Here is a 16,235-nt window from a genome sequence, read left to right on the forward strand (position 1 = left end):
CCCCACAGACTAGGGCTCCTCCGGCCAGTAACCCACAGTCCAGGAGCCTGGTACACGTGCCCCCCACGGCATCTCCCATCTGTCCATTTTCTGGATTAGAATTTCTTCCATAGAAAGGTTTTCTTTGTAGAAACAATTCTGCTTTTACTGAACGCTAGAAAACAACTTTCCAGGAAGGTCACAGGTGCCCCCAGAGTCCAGAAGGACGAAAGGACCTAAAGGAACAAACCTTGATGGTGGACCGTCTGGAGCGGACGTTCCCCCACCAGCCCCACCTTCAGGGGTGGGGGGGTACATGGGATCCAGGCTCTGGGCTTTGAGTGACAAGGAGCTGGAGGGGCACTTGTGGGTCTGCTGGGACCCCCCGCCTGTGCCCACTTCAGACCAGGAAGCCCCCCATCCACCTGCCTTCAGCCTGGCCCCTCTCTCCTGGACTAGGGCAGTGGGATCCAGGGAGGCAGGCTCCCCCCACAGGCTTACCCACTCCCCATAGTGTCTCCTACCTGAGACTGGCAGGGTGAACCCCACAGAGGTCCTTCTGCAAACTTCCCTGCCAGCACACCCACCTTTCCTCTCACTTTCACTCCCAGTCAATCTTTCCAAACCCAACTTGAGGTGTCCCCTCCTCCAAGAAGTCCTCCCTGACCTCCTGATATACACACACATACAGGTTCTTCCTCTGTGCTTAGACGGGGCCTCCCAGGGCAAAATCACAGAGTGGGTCTTCTCTGTCTCCGGGAGTGAGAAGTTGCCCCCTCTACAGGGCTGTTAGGCCAAGGCTCTCAAGAACATATGAGGAACCCTAGGGGCCCAGGCTCGCACAGGCCCCTCAGGAGGGCACCAGCCATGTGGGATGAGGAGGGGCCTCAGTTGTGCAGGGGAGGGAGCCCTTCATCCGAGAGCTCATTAGACATACTCCATTACCTAGGGCCGCCAGACGCTGACCCAGCAGGGCTGCTCCCAGCCCTTCCCAGCCCATCTGTCCCCGACCTGGGGCCCCACAGACAGAGCTTCCCGTTGGCCCAAGCAACCAGATGTGTGGAAGCCCCAGAAGGTCCAAGGTGCTGGGATTCCTAGGGCATCAGCTCGTCAGCCTGAGAGACGCCCCTCCCCAAGGTGCACAGCTGGGTCCCTGGGACCTCCCCAGCCCCACTCCAGGCTCTGGGCTCTGGCACATGGGCCAGAGTTTCCCTGTGGGCCTCAGTTTCCTCATCTGCAGTGTGGGATGATCACTTGCACACGGCTGTTTGGTGACAGTGCTTTCAAGGTGTGGAAGTTCACACAGACAGAACAGAGAAAGGCATTTGGCTCCCGTTCAGGGTCTGTGCCCGGCTGACAAGGGGCCGGCTTCCCAGGCTGGGGCTGGCCACCTTAGGGATACTGTGGCCACGGAGCCCTGGCCCTGAGGTCCCCCGGCGGGTTGGGGGTGGGGTGGGGGGAGGCTCTGCCCACTCCAGGAAGCAGCACCAGGGCCGTGAGCAGGGCCTCAGGAGGGCAGATCTCGTTTCAGCCCCAAAGCATCTGTGCCCTTGGCATGTCCACGTGGCAGTGCCAAGGACCAGGTGGCCCAGCTCACCCTCAAGGTCAATTTGAATGGAGCCCACAGAATGGAAGGTGGGGGTGTCATAGGGGGCACTTGGCCTTCACTGTCCCTGAAGCCCCCAGACGGTGTGAGGTTCTGGGGAGTGGGAGTGGGCAGGCAGAGGGTCCCTGGTCGGGGGTAGCCATCTGCCTTGAGCCACCCAGCCTGGGCCTCATGCTTCCCTCCAGCTCCTGGGCTCCAGGACTTCCTCTTGTCTCCTCCTCAACTCTCTGGATGTGGGGGCCCAGCCTCGGCAGCAGTCACCAGCAGAGAGCCCGTGAAGGGGCTCCCTGGACACTCCACCTGGCTTTGGGTGCCCTGGCCCCATTTCTAGAAAACAGCCTAAGAACACGGCTTCTTGTGGGCAGAGGCCCCACGACCTCCTGTGCGGAAAAAAAACATGCTGACCACTCGGGTGATTCGGGGAGGCCGGTCGTTCGTTTCTCCCTGCATTCTCCCTCCACTCTGTCCTGAGTTTCCAGCTGCAGCTGGAGGCCTGAGGCCCGGGCCTGGACAGGCAGTGGTGAGGTGGACCCTTGTCCGAGAAAAGGCTGGCCCGGGCCTGCCCCTGACCCGGCGTTTCCCCGCAGGCACGCCAGCCCCACCGGCCTGCTGCTGACCGCGCTGGTGGCGCTCATCTACATGGTCGCCATCGTGTATGAGGAGTGAGTAGGCGCTGTCGCGGGCTGGGGACGCCGTGTGCCTGTGGGACCCGCACTGGGCCTTCCTCTCCCTACAGGGCCTCCCTGTGACCCTGGCAGGTGGCCATGGCCAGGTCACTGTCAGAGCAGCAAATGGGCAGCTGACCGGGTAAAGGACAGGCCTGGGAGCCAGGCTGGCAGTGCTGGCTCTTTCTGGTCACACACGGACCCCCCACCCTGTCCACCCTGGGTGGGGAGCATGGGTGGCAGTGTCAAGCTCAGCACCAGCTGACCGAGCCTCTCTCACCCCTGCAGGCCCTTCACTGCCGAAATCTATCAGCAGAAAGCCTCCCAGGCCTACAAGAGGAGCTGACGGCCATGGCCACTCTGGGAGAGTTCCCACCTCAGGCCTGCCCCGAGCACAGGCCCCTCAAGGGGGGAAAGCGGTGCTTGGCGAGGACTGTCCAGTGCCTTGCAAACACGGCTTGAGGGCTCTGGACAGGTGCCTTGTGGCCCCAGAGCCCCCTGCCCTGCTGCCCACCTTGTCCTGACTAATAAAAGGCACCTGACCCATACCCCTTTGGTCTCCATCTGTCCAGGTCAAGGAGGGGCAGGCTGGGGTCTGGGAGAGGGTCCCTGAGCTCGGAGGGGTGCTGTCATCCACACTGGACAGTGGGGGGACTCTCCAGGCCTTTGGGCCTCCTGTGCCCCCCACCTTGCCCCACTTTTGCCCTTCTGGGGGACAGCCCACCCTCAGCTTGCTGGGAGGGAAGCACTGAGCCCCTCCCTGGCATCTCTGGTTACTCTGACATTTCTCTCCTAATGACCTGTGGACCTCACGTGGCCACAAGGAGCAGCCATGGGGCCACCAGGCCTGTGGTCAGGCCTGACTGCAGAGCTGTGGGCACAGGCTGGGGCCCTTGTCCAGGCCCAGCCTCATCTGCACAGCCCCTGGCCCCCAAGGCCACAGAAGCTACTTTACTCCCTTTGGGATGGGAGACGGGGCTCCACCTGTGCACCTGGCCCCCTAGCCTCAGCACCTCACCTGCAAAGTGGCCCCTGTAGCCATGCTCACCCTGGGCCCCTGGGCGCTGTAGGCAGTGCCAGCTGGCCTTGCCATGGAGCTCTTCAAGGCTGCCCTCTGGTGTCTGGGATTCAGAGGTCCCAGGGTTCGAGGAGCTGAAGGAGGCATGGAGGCAGGTCTTACCAATGCCTCTGCTTGCATACGTGCAAGGACACGAAGCTCACCACCTGTGGGCACCTCTGACGTCCTGGAACCATGGCCTGAGCTGTCTCTCTGTTAGGGCAGGACTGCGTGACTCCTGGGTCACGCAGCTATGGGAGTCAGGCCTGGGGTAAGGAGGGTCTGCTGTGATGGGAATAGCCCACAGCTGAGGAGGAAACTGCTGGACAGCTGTGACCTCGGCTGTGGAAGCAAGGTCAGAGGGGAAAGCAGCTCTGGTTAGCTGTGTTCTCTTCGTCAGGCCGTGGCTGTGGGCTGGGGTGACACAGGACCCTCTGTACAAAGAGCTGCTGGGGGCAGTCTCGGGCAGCAGGCCAGCACTCAGCATGCCTCAACACAACTTTCAGGAAACTTCTAAACCGCTCTTTACCAGCAGACCAGGCCATGGTGGACACTTCCTGCCTTGGGGGCCAGCTGTCTGCTTCCAGCCCACCCCCAATATTTTACCAAATGGTTTAAATTTTCCCATTCCACTCTGAGCCAGAAATTTGCTGCATTGCAAAGAAATCATACAGGCAGGTGCCCAGGCCCAGAAAGCAAGACCACCGGTATCATCATAAACCTGGGCAACCTAGAATTAATGCAATGGCTGGAGGGTGGGGGCACACTCTGGGGAAAGAACGGCAGGTGGGTTCAGGGCCTAATGAACTTAGCTGACTTGAGGGACAAGTCCTAGAACCTGGCATCTGTGGGCAGAATCATGCCCAGGTGCCAGGAATTGAGGTTGAGAACCCAGGCTGGGCTCAGTACCTGCCACTGTCACCAGCTGGAAGGGGCCAGGGGAGTGAGGTCATCCCAGTCCTGACATCTGACCTGGGGTCGGGGAGAGGAAGGCTCTGACTCTGGGCTGGGTCCTGGCCCACTAGCCTCCCTAGGGAGAGCTGGACCCTGCAGCTGTGGGACCTGGGCAAATCATTCCCCTGCCTCAGTTTCTCCATCTATAAAATCAAGTTAGTAATAGTTTCCACCCCTCTAGGCTGCCACGAAGAAGGACTTAAGGACTGTGCCTGAAAGTGAAAGTCACTCAGTCGTGTCCAACTCTTGGCGAACCCATGGACTATACAGTCCATGGAATTCTCCCGGACAGAATACTGGAATGGGTAGCCTAATCCTTCTCTAGCAGATCTTCCCAACCCAGGAATCAAACCGGGGTCTCCTGCATTGCAGGCGGATTCTTTACCAACTGAGCTATTTAGGGAAGCCCAAAGACTGTGCCTGGGATGGGATAAATGGGAACCAACCTTTTCCTGGCTCCCCTGCAAAGGGCAGGAAATTCTGCTGGAATCCCGGTCACACAGGGCTGCCTGAGAGGCCCGTGAGAGTCCAGAGGCCCCGTGCAAACCTGTGTGTGGACTAACCCAGAGCTCGGCCTGTGTGGATGGGTGGGTGGTACCAGGTGATAGCCCTGGCTCTCTCCCAAATCAGAAGCTGAACACAGCCCAGCCTCACCTGTCACCATGGGGAGCAATGGCCTTTCCACCAGTTCCAGGCTGGAGTTGGCCAGCTCCGGCAGCCTCTTCCCAGGCCTTTCAGCAGTGGCCCACTCCTGGTTACTGACCAGCCTGCTGCCCCCTGGTTTGTTCTGCGGCCTCGTGGGTCATTTACTATTGTTATTACCACAGCCCTACACTGTTTGCAAGTTCCCAACCAATCAGAGCCAAAGCTCCATCTTCCAGGAGAGGAATACCAAGTCCAGAGAGGGCCAGAGACTGCTGTGATGCCCACGCAGCATTCAGGGTCATCCTGGCTTCCAGACTATCTCCCCCAACTAGAAAATGGGAATGCTGGCCCATGAGACTCCAAAGCACAAGATGCTATGGGGAAGGGAGGGAGGGGACATGGGCCTGACTACTGAAAGGCAAGCCTCTGGTCCTTCCAGGCTCCAACAGGAAGACGGCAGGGGCAACCTCTGGCTGAAACTCCTGCCAGGAACCAGCGCCTCTCTGGCTGGGAGAAAGGAGCTGAAGCCTGTCGTGGGGCGCGGGGTCCTGAAGCTCCGGCTTCGCGGATTCCAGCCCCGAGCTCCGAGCTCCCGGGTCCCGGCTCGGCCGGCGGGGCCTCGGCTGCCCTCTGGCGGCGGGAGCGCGCCGAGCCCACCTCCCGCTGACACCGCCGCCCCGGACTCCAGGGGGCTGGGCCTGCCCCGTTCTCAGAGCGGGTCCGAAGGTGAGCAGGGACCCGGGAGCGGTGCCTGGCACCTGGCACACACCTGCCGTCGTGCTGCCCAATGTTGTTATTCTCCGAGGAAAGTGCGTTCCAAGGAAAGCGTGCGCGTGTGAGTCCTGCGGTGGGGAAGCGGGTTGGGGGAGGGGGGGCGGTCCTTGCAAGGGGTCGGAAGCACAACCAGAAGTGGGTCCCCGACGCCCTTGCGGCCGCTGAAGCAGCGAAGCGCAGGGTCCGCGCGCCCGCAAGCCGGAGGCAGACCCTGAGCTGGTCTTCCCAAGTCCCGCCAGCGGGAGAGGGCAGCGGCCAGCGGAGGTGGACGGAGGGTGCAGTGGAGCCCGCGGGAGTGCGCACCGTGACGCGCAAGGCGGGGCGGGGCGGGGCGGGGCGGCCACGCGGGCTGCATATAAGGGCGGTGCTGGACGCGTAGAGCCAGAGCTTTTGTCCGGAATCCAGAGCCCCGCCGAGCCCAAGCCCGAGCTGCCGGCCAAGCCGAACTCTTCCCTGCGCCCCAACCACCGTCTGCTCGTCTCACGGCCCCGCGCCCGGCCCCCTCGGTCCCTCTGCTCAATGAAACTGTCCGCGATGATCAAGAAAATGTGCCCGAGCGACTCGGAGCTGAGGATCCCGGCCAAGAACTGCTACCGCATGGTGGTCCTCGGCTCGTCCAAGGTGGGCAAGACGGCCATCGTGTCGCGCTTCCTGACGGGCCGCTTCGAGGACGCCTACACGCCCACCATCGAGGACTTCCACCGCAAGTTCTACTGCATCCGCGGCGAGATCTACCAGCTGGACATCCTCGACACGTCCGGCAACCACCCATTCCCCGCCATGCGGCGCCTCTCCATCCTTACCGGTGAGCCCGGGCGGCCAGAAGCGGGCATGGGGAGGGAGCGCGCCGCCGCGGTGACGGGGACCCCTTGTCCAGGGCGCGCGGGCTGGAGGCGCGGTCCGTGCGCCACGATGGGCGCTGGAGAGGTCAGCGTGCCCCTCGCGGCGGCCGGAGCCCCTGAAATCAGCCCACCTCAGCTGTCCCCTGGTAGCCGCCCTCACCCTCTTCCGCTCTGTCCCCCTCAGGAGACGTGTTCATCCTGGTGTTCAGCCTGGACAACCGCGACTCCTTCGAGGAGGTTCGGAGGCTCAAGCGGCAGATTCTCGACACCAAGTCGTGCCTGAAGAACAAGACCAAAGAGAACGTGGACGTGCCCCTGGTCATCTGTGGCAACAAGGGGGACCGCGACTTCCACCGCCAGGTCGAGCCGCGCGACATCCATCAGCTGGTGGGCACCGACCCCGGGCGCTGCGCCTACTTCGAGATCTCGGCCAAGAGGAACAGCAGCCTGGATCAGATGTTCCACGCGCTCTTCGCCATGGCCAACCTGCCGCGCGAGATGAGCCCGGACCTGCACCGCCGCGTGTCGGCGCAGCACTGCGAGGCGCTTCACCAGAAGGCGCTGCAGGGCAAGAGGCTGCGGCGAGCGGGCGGCGACCGCGACGACGCCTTGGGCATCCTGGCGCCCTGGGCGCGCAGGCCGAGTGTGCACAGCGACCTCATGTACATCCGCGAGAAGGCCAGCGGCGGCAGCCAGGCCAAGGACAAGGAGCGCTGCGTCATCAGCTAGGAGCCCCCGCCCCATGTGGCCGCAGAGCCTCAGGAGGCCCTGTAGTTCGAGTGTCCGGGCCACGTGCCCCAAACTGCGGGCGTATTCCTACCCGGCGCCCCAGCCCGTGCACCGGGGAGAGTCAGTGAACAGAGAAGGGACCGTCATCTGCTCCGAAAGGAATGAGAACTGGCTGAGGCCCGACTCCCCCCACTTCCGATGCCTGTTGGCGCCCACCACTTTTCTCACAAAGCCCTAAAAATGGGGGCGGGGGTGGAAGTTAAGCTTGTCCTGCTGGCAGGAGCAGCGGGGGCATTATCTGTGTGATTGGGGGTTGCCATGACAGCTGGCCGGAAACCAAGGGTGGGGTCAGATCATAGGGAGTGACTTGTTTACATGTGTGTGCAATTGCACAAAGCAAAACATAAAACTTGCACTTTATAAGAGTTCTGGTGTCACCCTGGACATGAACAAGATCTTACCTAAGTGTTTGTACTGCATGTTGAGTCTTTAAAGTTATCGTTACTGGTTTTTTACTATAAAATAAAGTAATTTAAAATGGAAAACCATGCTTCCTCTGGCTTTAGAAATCGGGGAGGAGGGAGGGCAGGTCTCTACTTCTGTGAACTGGACTAGCTTTTCCCAGAGCTGCAGATTAACCCTGGCCTGAAAACAGCTCCCTGGAGACAGGCCCCAGAAAAGCTCCCCAACAGCTGGAAGCCCTTCTGTTTTGGGAGCCACTTGAGAAAGCCAGGACACAAATAAAGGGCTTCAGGGTTCAGCCATGCACCACCTAACTTGTCCCCCCACCCCCTGCCCCTCCAAGGGCCTCCGGGACTGACCAGCATGTCCTACGCTCAGCACAGGCCCAGGGCAACAAAACATCACCAAACCTGGAACCATCAACGGTTCGAGGGGCCACTCCAGCCCTCCTTTGTGCAGGACCCTTGTCCTGAGTCGGTGCAGGCTCTGCCACTGAGCTACCTGGACCTAGTTACCATTTGTGGCCCTGGCCCCTCTGGCCTCCCTCCCTCCTCAGGGGGGTCCAGCACCCCCTCTGCAGCTGAGGGCACCAGCTCCCACCTGGTGACCCGGTTCCCTCCGCCACATGAGGCTGCACAAGCCCAGGGCAAGGGACAGCTGGCAAGCCTGACTTTCCACCTGTGAAACACGAGAGAGCAGACGCTTTTGCTGGGGGCTGCTCTGAGGGCCGTGGGCAACGTCTCCGCATGGTGCCCGCTGCCCAGGAATCCAAGTGAGGAGTCCAGGTGTCCCAGGGGAGGACTGTAACTCTGCTTTGGTGGACTGCTCCCTGCCAGGACCCGACCTACATCCGCAAGGAGGGATGATGGCCCAGGGGCTGACCACAGGCAGGACGACCCTCCGGGCCACCTGTACCCTGGGGTCGGATGCCACTCCCAGAAGGGTCATCCCATGCTCATTCTGGTGTAGCTAGTGTGGCCATGTTCTCGGGCTGGGGGCGGTTGCTCAGTCTCTTCTGCGTAAAGGGGAGGTTTTCCTCTCAACTATCACGGGGATGTCCTAATGTGAATGTCTCAGTACAGACCCACGATGTCCTGACAGCAGAGCACAAGTTCTTTTAATCACACTCTTGAAAAGCGTCACAGGTCACAACACCGGAGCACAGAGGAGACCCACGAGGAGCCCATGTCCACTGCAGTCTCGCAGCAAGCTCCAGCCGCCTGGTATTTCTGAGCTTCACATTCCATGGTTATTTGGTTGGAGCCTTAAAATCGGCCCACACAGTACTGTACTCTTGAAACTTCAAAAAAATAACTGACTCAGTTTATAACAGCCCCACGGCAGAGCTGGCCTCAGGTGACACCCACTTAAATTCAGAGCCTGCTCCTCTGGATGAGGCTGCTGAAACCTCACCCTTCCCCTGGACACGTGACAGGTGGCTGCCAGCAGACTCAGACAGAACCCCAGCTTGGAACACCCTTATCCTACATTCCTGCCAAATGGCGGGCGCCCGTCATCCCTGATGCGGCTGGCACAGGGATGAGCCCACTCTAGATCTGAGTGATACTCGCCACTTGTCCCCACGTTTCAGAAGCTTTCGCCTCAGGCTGGTCACACAAACGCAATTTCTGTCTGGAGAAACAAGGGTGTTTATAAACATCTATGAACCAGGACTGGGCCGCACGATTGCCAGGGCCAGCTTCCCCCACCCCAAGGGGCCGTCAGAATCACGGCCCAGTTGTCCTTTTCCATGTGACCCCCGAGTGCACGCAGTGAGGCCAGGGGGGAGGTCATCGGTGAACCAGGGACAGGACTTGGGAAAGCTGAAGAGGGTGTCTGTTCATCTCATCAGACCACAGCTGATGAGACCACATGGTCTGAGGTGGTCTGGCCATTCTTGGGCAGTAAATGGCTAAACGAGCTGACTGACGGTAACAGGGGATAAAGGAGCAAGAGCTACAAGAAACAAGGACATGGGTGGCAGAGAACCTGGGCGGGGGGTGCCTGGTGGGTTCCTGGTTGATACCCCATGAACAGTAACACCCATGCCTCAAACAGAAAGAAACAACTGTTCCAGGGCAAAAGGCTACCCCACAGTCTCTGAAACCATGCATTTCTCTCAAGGCCCTTCTCCATGCGTGTGCAGGCCTAACTGTCCACACACACTGCTGCTCACTGGACACCAGGTTCCTGGTGCACCCACCGTCCGGGGTGGGTGGGGAGGGGCAGAGGGAAGCCGCCTCCCTTCCAGCTGTGTCCCTCCCCAGAGGCAAGAGGCAGCCCCACCTCCCAGCCTCAGGAAGCCTTCCTCCTTCAGCAGACAGTTACTGCGCATCTGGATGGGGGCACAGTACACGAGGATGCCCAGGGAACCAGCTCAGGCACTGGCTCTGCAGTCAGGGGTAAAGTTCAGCTAGGCAGGCAGTACCAGAGTCGTTCCACAGGGCTGGGAGACAGGACGCCGGTGCCCCAGCACTCCTCCTGGGGTCGGCTCGTCACTCCTTGGGGATCTCAAACATGCACAGGCTCTTGTACTTCTGCAGCAGTTCGTTCTTGGTCCGGACCTGCTCTCGGAGGCGCTGCAGCTGCTGCTGCTGCTGCTCGGGGCTCAGGTGGATGCCAGGCATGGTGCTAACCACCTTGCGCATCTCCTGGAATTTGGCCTTCAGGGTGTTCAGGTCCTGGTGGATGTCGGGACTGTCCTTGTCCATGCTGCGGGGGCAGAGGGCAGGCGTTAGCACCAGCAACCTGAGAGCTCCCTCCTCACTCCCCCAAACCCCGCATTAGAATGCCTGTCACCTGTCACCTGCATATTGATCTGTGCAATGGGGGATGGGCAGGCACCCCTGCCCGCCTCCCCGCAGCAGATGCACACGGGAAGCAGAGCCTTCCTCCAGGGCTGCCTCCCCAGCCCAGCCTGCGGCAACCAAAGTAACATTTGCTGAAAGAGTGAACACAGATAAGTTCCTACATATCTGCTGAATGAATAAAAACCATCACCAACATCAGGCAACAAGTGGCAAGTAAAACCTAATGAAGTACCACATTCCTTCTAACGTGAGACACTACAGGCCATTCAGGAGACGATCAATGAGCAAGAGCTAATTTTAGCTGATGTTCTGATCCCTGAACCTGTTAACATGCAGTCTGATTTCCACAGAGCTATTCATAAATTTTACATTAGTCACAGCTACTGGAAAACTTTCAGCAGATACTCGCTCTCTCCCACCTCTCCCACCAACTCGGGTAAACTGAGCCTTCTGGTCCCGCTCACTTTAAAGGTGGGATCATATCTTCACTCGTAGCTATTGTCGGCTTCCCGGAGACCCATGTTCCCTGTCAAGTTAAAGGAAGCAAGAACAAAACCCTTCACCTGAGAACACAGAAAGAGCCCATCAGTTGCTCCTGTATATTTTTTAAAAGTTAGGAAATGGATGGATGAGCCTTTGAAAACAGGTGGTTGAGACTAAAATCTAAAAGCCGATGCACAGGCTGTTTTAAGTCACCCACTGAGGCACAAGAGGGGAAAGCTGTCAAGGATCATTTATTTCTTTCAATAAACGTTCATCCCTATTGGGCAATTTCAACCCAGATGGTGCTAATTCATGTTTATTAGTAATCATTTCTCTGCTTACGCAGACAGAAGAGCCATCTTTCCCGGTGATCCGCTAGTTAGAGCTCATTCCTGACAGATGAGATGCACTGGGGCCTGCTCACTGTTTATCAATAACTCGAACTCGGAAGCAAGATCTGGAGAATCAATAGTTTATTCTGGGGAACAAATAAAGACATCTCCTGTTGTCTTCTGAGGCCCTCGATTCACACACACCAACTCTGGTGCACCTCACCCCAGCTTCAAGGAAGCGTTTTATATTCTGTTTCCTTCATGTCTCAGCTCTGATCTACAACTCTTGACAGACACCATCTGGACTTCTGAAATCATTCCACTTGGATGGCATATGTGCTAACACGTTGTTACAAATTTAAGTCCCAAGGCAATTTTGAAATTATAGTTTTAAGAAAACTGATTCACAACACATAAGTCTGAAAGGACAAGGTATAAACAAACAAAAAAAATAAAAATTTTCTAAACAATAAGGTCCTACCATATAGCACAGAGAACTATACTTAATAGCCTATGACAAACCATAATGGAAAAGAATATTTTTAAAAAAAGAATGTCCACATATGTGTAACTGAATCACTTTTCAATTTGTTTTGACAAAAACGTAACCACACTACACACATGGTTCTGATTCTTGCTTTTCTCACCTGAAATGCACCTCGGACAGCTAGATGAGCTGGCTGTTATGGGTATGTGGATGTTTGTAACTGATCACCTGCAGGCCGAATGGGGATGGCCACCCCACACCTGCGCCATGTGTGTGGGCACCCACCGCCCCTCAGTTAGTGCTGCGGCTCTGCCTGCCACCACCCTCAGCAGTTCATCCCTGATCCCCCTCCTACTCCCCAGCTTCCTGTGGACCCCAGTCCTCTCCTCCTCCTAAAGCCCTCTGTCCCATCTACCTTCACAAAACCCAAGCACTAGCTCAAAAACTTCAGATGACTCCTCGACTCCCCACTTCAGTGTCTCTGGGGTCAGACACCCAAGAGAGTCTATTTTCTTTGGCTGCCAGTTGAGAAGTTGGGGACAGGAAAGGGGAGGTATGGGTGAAGGGTGGAGCCGGGTCTCAATGTCCAGTCTGTGGACTTGCTCTCAAGCTCCTATTCTCAGTACGGCTCCCCTCCCCCAGCCCCCACAATGTGCCTAGTGTTCCCCAGTCCAGACACTCTGGCTGACTCTTTCCTAAAACAAATCTTGGCAAAGTACAAGCCTTTAAGCTGTCTGACCAAGGTCATTCAGCTGGTACCTTATAGAGCTATCATTTGTGGTTCATTTTTGGATGGCAACACCTATTCAGTGGACATGAGATTGAGTAGACTCTGGGAGATAGTGAAGGACGGGAAGTCTGCTGTGCTGCAGTCCATGGGGTTCCAAAGAGTCAGACGACTGAGCGACTGAACAACAAACAACGACAATTATTACTCATATATTAGAGATAAGAAAATCAAGGCCTAGAAAGGCTATGCACTTAACTAAGATTCCAACACAAACAAGTATCAACATGCAGATCTGAACTCAAGAAGATCTGACTTCAAAGTCCATGTTCTTTCTTGTGGACAATGCAGCTCCGTCTTTAAGGCCAGCCCAACCCAACTGCTCTATCAGGGTCAAAAATAGACTCTGAGAATGTGTACACTGTGTGTTTTCATTTTTCTGTATTTTTTGTAAAACCCGAATAAGCATATTTGGCTTGATCCTGGATAATGCCTGGGACTCCAGGGCTGCTTCTGTGTTTGTTTGCTTGGTCACTCTGCCTAGAAGTGCTACCTGATTACAGGCTCCTGGGAACAGAACAGTCTGCCTTGCCCAATAAACACTATGTTCACACCAAGTGAAGCCAGATGAACTTAAGGTCTACTGTGACTACTGAGAGAACAAAGTCTTCACAGTCGTCTGAAAAGCAGTGGAAGCGTCACGTCATCCCAGGGCAAGTGAATCTAATCCGCCTCAACTCTAAACCAGCTAGGCCATCAGCAGTACGTTTCGTATTGTGAGTATCGATTCCATTTCAGCAAAACATCCAAGAGCATGTTGATGTTCACTTGAATGTTACTGTAAAAGTAACTTTGTTGTAATCCACTTTGCTTTTATTTTTTAATGGCTGAATAAAAAGTTCAAGCCCAGGGGTTTAAACTTTGCTATCATGTGGACATAAATAACAGTTAAAAATAATTTGGGCAAATGTGAGGATTGGGGAGATTTTGGGCTGTGTGTGTGTCCGTGTGTTTTCCTTCTAAGGATAAGTTTGAAAACTCAGGTGATCTGAAGACTGGCCAAAAGAAGACAATCACCCCCTGTGTCGCCATGACAGGGCACCCAAGTGCTGGCAGGAGGTCAGCGCCCTACTCCTGTAAAGTTCCCAACATCACCCCTATAATCTCTTTGCATTATGGGTTATTCCGCTCATGAGTTTCCCCTTCTAACTGGTGAGCAAGGTGGGGATGAAAAGTCGGCCCCTCCACGTGTACACGCCACAGCACTTAGCAGTGTGCCACACATGGAAGATGACCCGTATCTATCGGATCTGTGGGAAAACAGGCTCACCAGGCTGCACCCGAGTGGTCTGCCCGCAGCGTCTGCGCACTTGCTGTCTACACTGGCTTCGTTTTAAGAACGCTGCTTGCCAGCACGGGGCCTGGCAACTCCCAGGATCGACTGCTGAACACTTGGGACTGCTCATGGTGGCCTCTGCGTGGCCGCTCCCCTCCGGGTGTGTCTTCCCTTTGGTACCGTGGGGCGCCCCTGGATTTCGGACACGTGACGGGCAGCGGGGGGCGTGCGGGCTGATTCCCCCGGGCCCTTACCATTTGATGATGCTGTGAACCAAGGGAAGGAAGGAGCAGTTCTCCTCCGCCTTCACGCCGGCAGGGGATGGAGGCTTCGGCGCGGGCTGCGGCTGCTGCGCAGAAACAGACGGCGGCGGCTGTGGCTGCGGCAGCGGCTTCATCTCCGGCAGCGGAGGCTCGGCGGGCGGCGGCAGCGTGTCCTCAGCCTGCCGTCCGGCAGCAACACCCACAGAAGCCATCGTGTCCGGGACCCCAGCAGCCGATCACCGGGGCAGGCGGCTTCGCGCGCCGGAAGTGTCGCTGATTATGACGTCCCACCGTGCGCCGCGGAGGCGGGGCCGGGCCTGGCGATCGTTACTAGGCAACAGGCGGCTGGTCCTGGGTGGCCTGGATTTGATGGTGCGCAAATGTTCAAGCTGGTTTTAGAAAAGGCAAAGGAACCAGAGATCAAATTGCCAACATCCGCTGGATCATCGAAAAAGCAAGAGAGTTCCAGAAAAACATCTATTTCTGCTTTATTGACTATGCCAAAGCCTTTGACTGTGTGGATCACAATAAACTGTGGAAAATTCTGAAAGAGATGGGAATACCAGACCACCTGACCTGCCTCTTGAGAAACCTATATGCAGGTCAGGAAGCAACAGTTAGAACTGGACATGGAACAACAGACTGGTTCCAAATAGGAAAAGGAGTACGTCAAGGCTGTATATTGTCACTCTGCTTATTAACTTACATGCAGAGTACGTCGGAGAAGGCAATGGCACCCCACTCTAGTACTCTCGCCTGGAAAATCCCACGGATGGAGGAGCCTGGTGGGCTGCAGTCCATGGGGTCGTTAAGAGTCGGACACGACTGAGCGACTTCACTTTCACTTTTCACTTTCATGCATTGGAGAAGGAAATGGCAACCCACTCCAGTGTTCTTGCCTGAAGAATCCCAGGGACGGGGGAGCCTGGTGGGCTGCCGTCTATGGGGTCACATAGAGTTGGACACGACTGAAGTGACTTAGCAGCAGCAGCAGTAGCAGCAGAGTACATCATGAGAAATGCTGGGCTGGAAGAAGCACAAGCTGGAATTAAGATTGCCTGGAGAAATATCAAAAACCTCAGATATGCAGATGACACCGCCCTTATGGCAGAAAGTGAAGAGGAACTAAAAAGCCTCTTGATGAAAATGAAAGAGGAGAGTGAAAAAGTTGGCTTAAAGCTCAACATTCAGAAAACGAAGATCATGGCATCTGGTCCCATCACTTCATGGGAAATAGATGGGGAAACAGTGGAAACAGTGTCAGACTTTATTTTTTTGGGTTCCAAAATCACTGCAGATGGTGACTGCAGCCATGAAATTAAAAGACGCTTATTCCTTGGAAGAAAAGTTATGACCAACCTAGATAGCATATTGAAAAGCAGAGACATTACTTTGCCAACAAAGGTCCATCTAGTCAAGGCTATGGTTTTTCCAGTGGTCATGTATGGATGTGAGAGTTGGACTGTGAAGAAAGCTGACCACCAAAGAATTGATGCTTTTGAATTGTGGTGTTGGAGAAGACTCTTGAGAGTCCCTTGGGCTGCAAGGAGATCCAACCAGTCCATTCTAAAGATCAGCCCTGGGTGTTCTTTGGAAGGAATGATGCTAAAGCTGAAACTCCAGTATTTTGGCCACCTCATGTGAAGAGTTGACTCATTGGAAAAGACTCTGATGCTGGGAGGGATTGGGGGCAGGAGGAAAAGGGGACAACAGAAGATTAGATGGCTGGATGGCATCACCAACTCGATGGACGTGAGTTTGAGTGAACTCTGGGAGATGGTGATGGACAGGGAGGCCTGGCGTGCTGCAATTTATGGGGTTGCAAAGAGTTGGACACGACTGAGCGACTGAACTGAACTGAGAGACAGCTAAATTTTTCAATAGTCAGAAATAGCAGGTATACTTCAGGAATAACATCTTATTCCTATTTACGTTACAAAGACAGTCCAAAAGCAACCTGTACAGGAAGATAAATGAGGCCTCAGGAAGAGTGGACAGCACCTCCCGCACCTGCGGGTGTCAGGCCCTGGGCCTGCGGATGTGGAGGATCCGAGGGGAAGGACCCATGGCTCCCACCTGCTCAG

The 16,235-nt window shown here is 56.3% G+C and overlaps 3 protein-coding genes across 23 annotated transcripts in view; 2 read left to right on the top strand and 1 right to left on the bottom strand.

Moving 5' to 3' along the window:
- The window catches only part of PEMT (phosphatidylethanolamine N-methyltransferase), a 35,768-nt gene extending 32,970 nt beyond the window's left edge, over positions 1-2,798 (top strand). For 10 of the 21 annotated variants that reach the window (XM_059877771.1, XM_059877772.1, XM_015458679.3 and 7 more), the window contains 3 exons: positions 929-1,116; positions 2,173-2,247; positions 2,539-2,798. In XM_059877771.1, the coding sequence (XP_059733754.1) occupies positions 929-1,116; positions 2,173-2,247; positions 2,539-2,596 (321 nt within the window). In that variant the 3' untranslated portion in view covers positions 2,597-2,798. Of the gene's footprint in view, positions 1-928; positions 1,117-2,172; positions 2,248-2,538 lie in introns of those variants that run through there. The other 11 variants (XM_024979679.2, XM_024979684.2, XM_024979672.2 and 8 more) reach the window with 3 other exon arrangements.
- A 3,271-nt stretch (positions 2,799-6,069) lies between these two features.
- Positions 6,070-7,796, top strand: RASD1 (ras related dexamethasone induced 1). The gene is made up of 2 exons (NM_001206261.2): positions 6,070-6,485; positions 6,707-7,796. Exons 1-2 carry the CDS (start codon positions 6,200-6,202, stop codon positions 7,249-7,251), a joined length of 831 nt encoding a protein of 276 aa, NP_001193190.1. The 5' UTR covers positions 6,070-6,199; the 3' UTR covers positions 7,252-7,796.
- Positions 7,797-9,346: 1,550 nt separating this feature from the next.
- Positions 9,347-14,401, bottom strand: MED9 (mediator complex subunit 9). The gene is made up of 2 exons (NM_001080916.2): positions 14,143-14,401; positions 9,347-10,425 (listed from the first exon to the last, which is right to left on the bottom strand). Exons 1-2 carry the CDS (start codon positions 14,361-14,363, stop codon positions 10,209-10,211), a joined length of 438 nt encoding a protein of 145 aa, NP_001074385.1. The 5' UTR covers positions 14,364-14,401; the 3' UTR covers positions 9,347-10,208.
- Between the last annotated feature and the right edge of the window lie 1,834 nt (positions 14,402-16,235).

The sequence above is a fragment of the Bos taurus genome, chromosome 19 (genome assembly GCF_002263795.3).
Source record: "Bos taurus isolate L1 Dominette 01449 registration number 42190680 breed Hereford chromosome 19, ARS-UCD2.0, whole genome shotgun sequence".
Classification (NCBI taxonomy): Eukaryota; Metazoa; Chordata; class Mammalia; order Artiodactyla; family Bovidae; genus Bos; species Bos taurus.

What these genes read in the sequence shown, in the direction of transcription:
- MED9 (NM_001080916.2), bottom strand. Translation starts at nt 14,363, where the DNA reads ATGGCTTCTGTGGGTGTTGCTGCCGGACGGCAGGCTGAGGACACGCTG. An exon ending in GTTCACAGCATCATCAAATG is followed by an intron (nt 10,426 to 14,142) that starts GTAAGGGCCCGG and finishes CTGCCCCCGCAG; the next exon opens with CATGGACAAGGACAGTCCCG.
- RASD1 (NM_001206261.2), top strand. Translation starts at nt 6,200, where the DNA reads ATGAAACTGTCCGCGATGATCAAGAAAATGTGCCCGAGCGACTCGGAG. An exon ending in GCGCCTCTCCATCCTTACCG is followed by an intron (nt 6,486 to 6,706) that starts GTGAGCCCGGGC and finishes TGTCCCCCTCAG; the next exon opens with GAGACGTGTTCATCCTGGTG.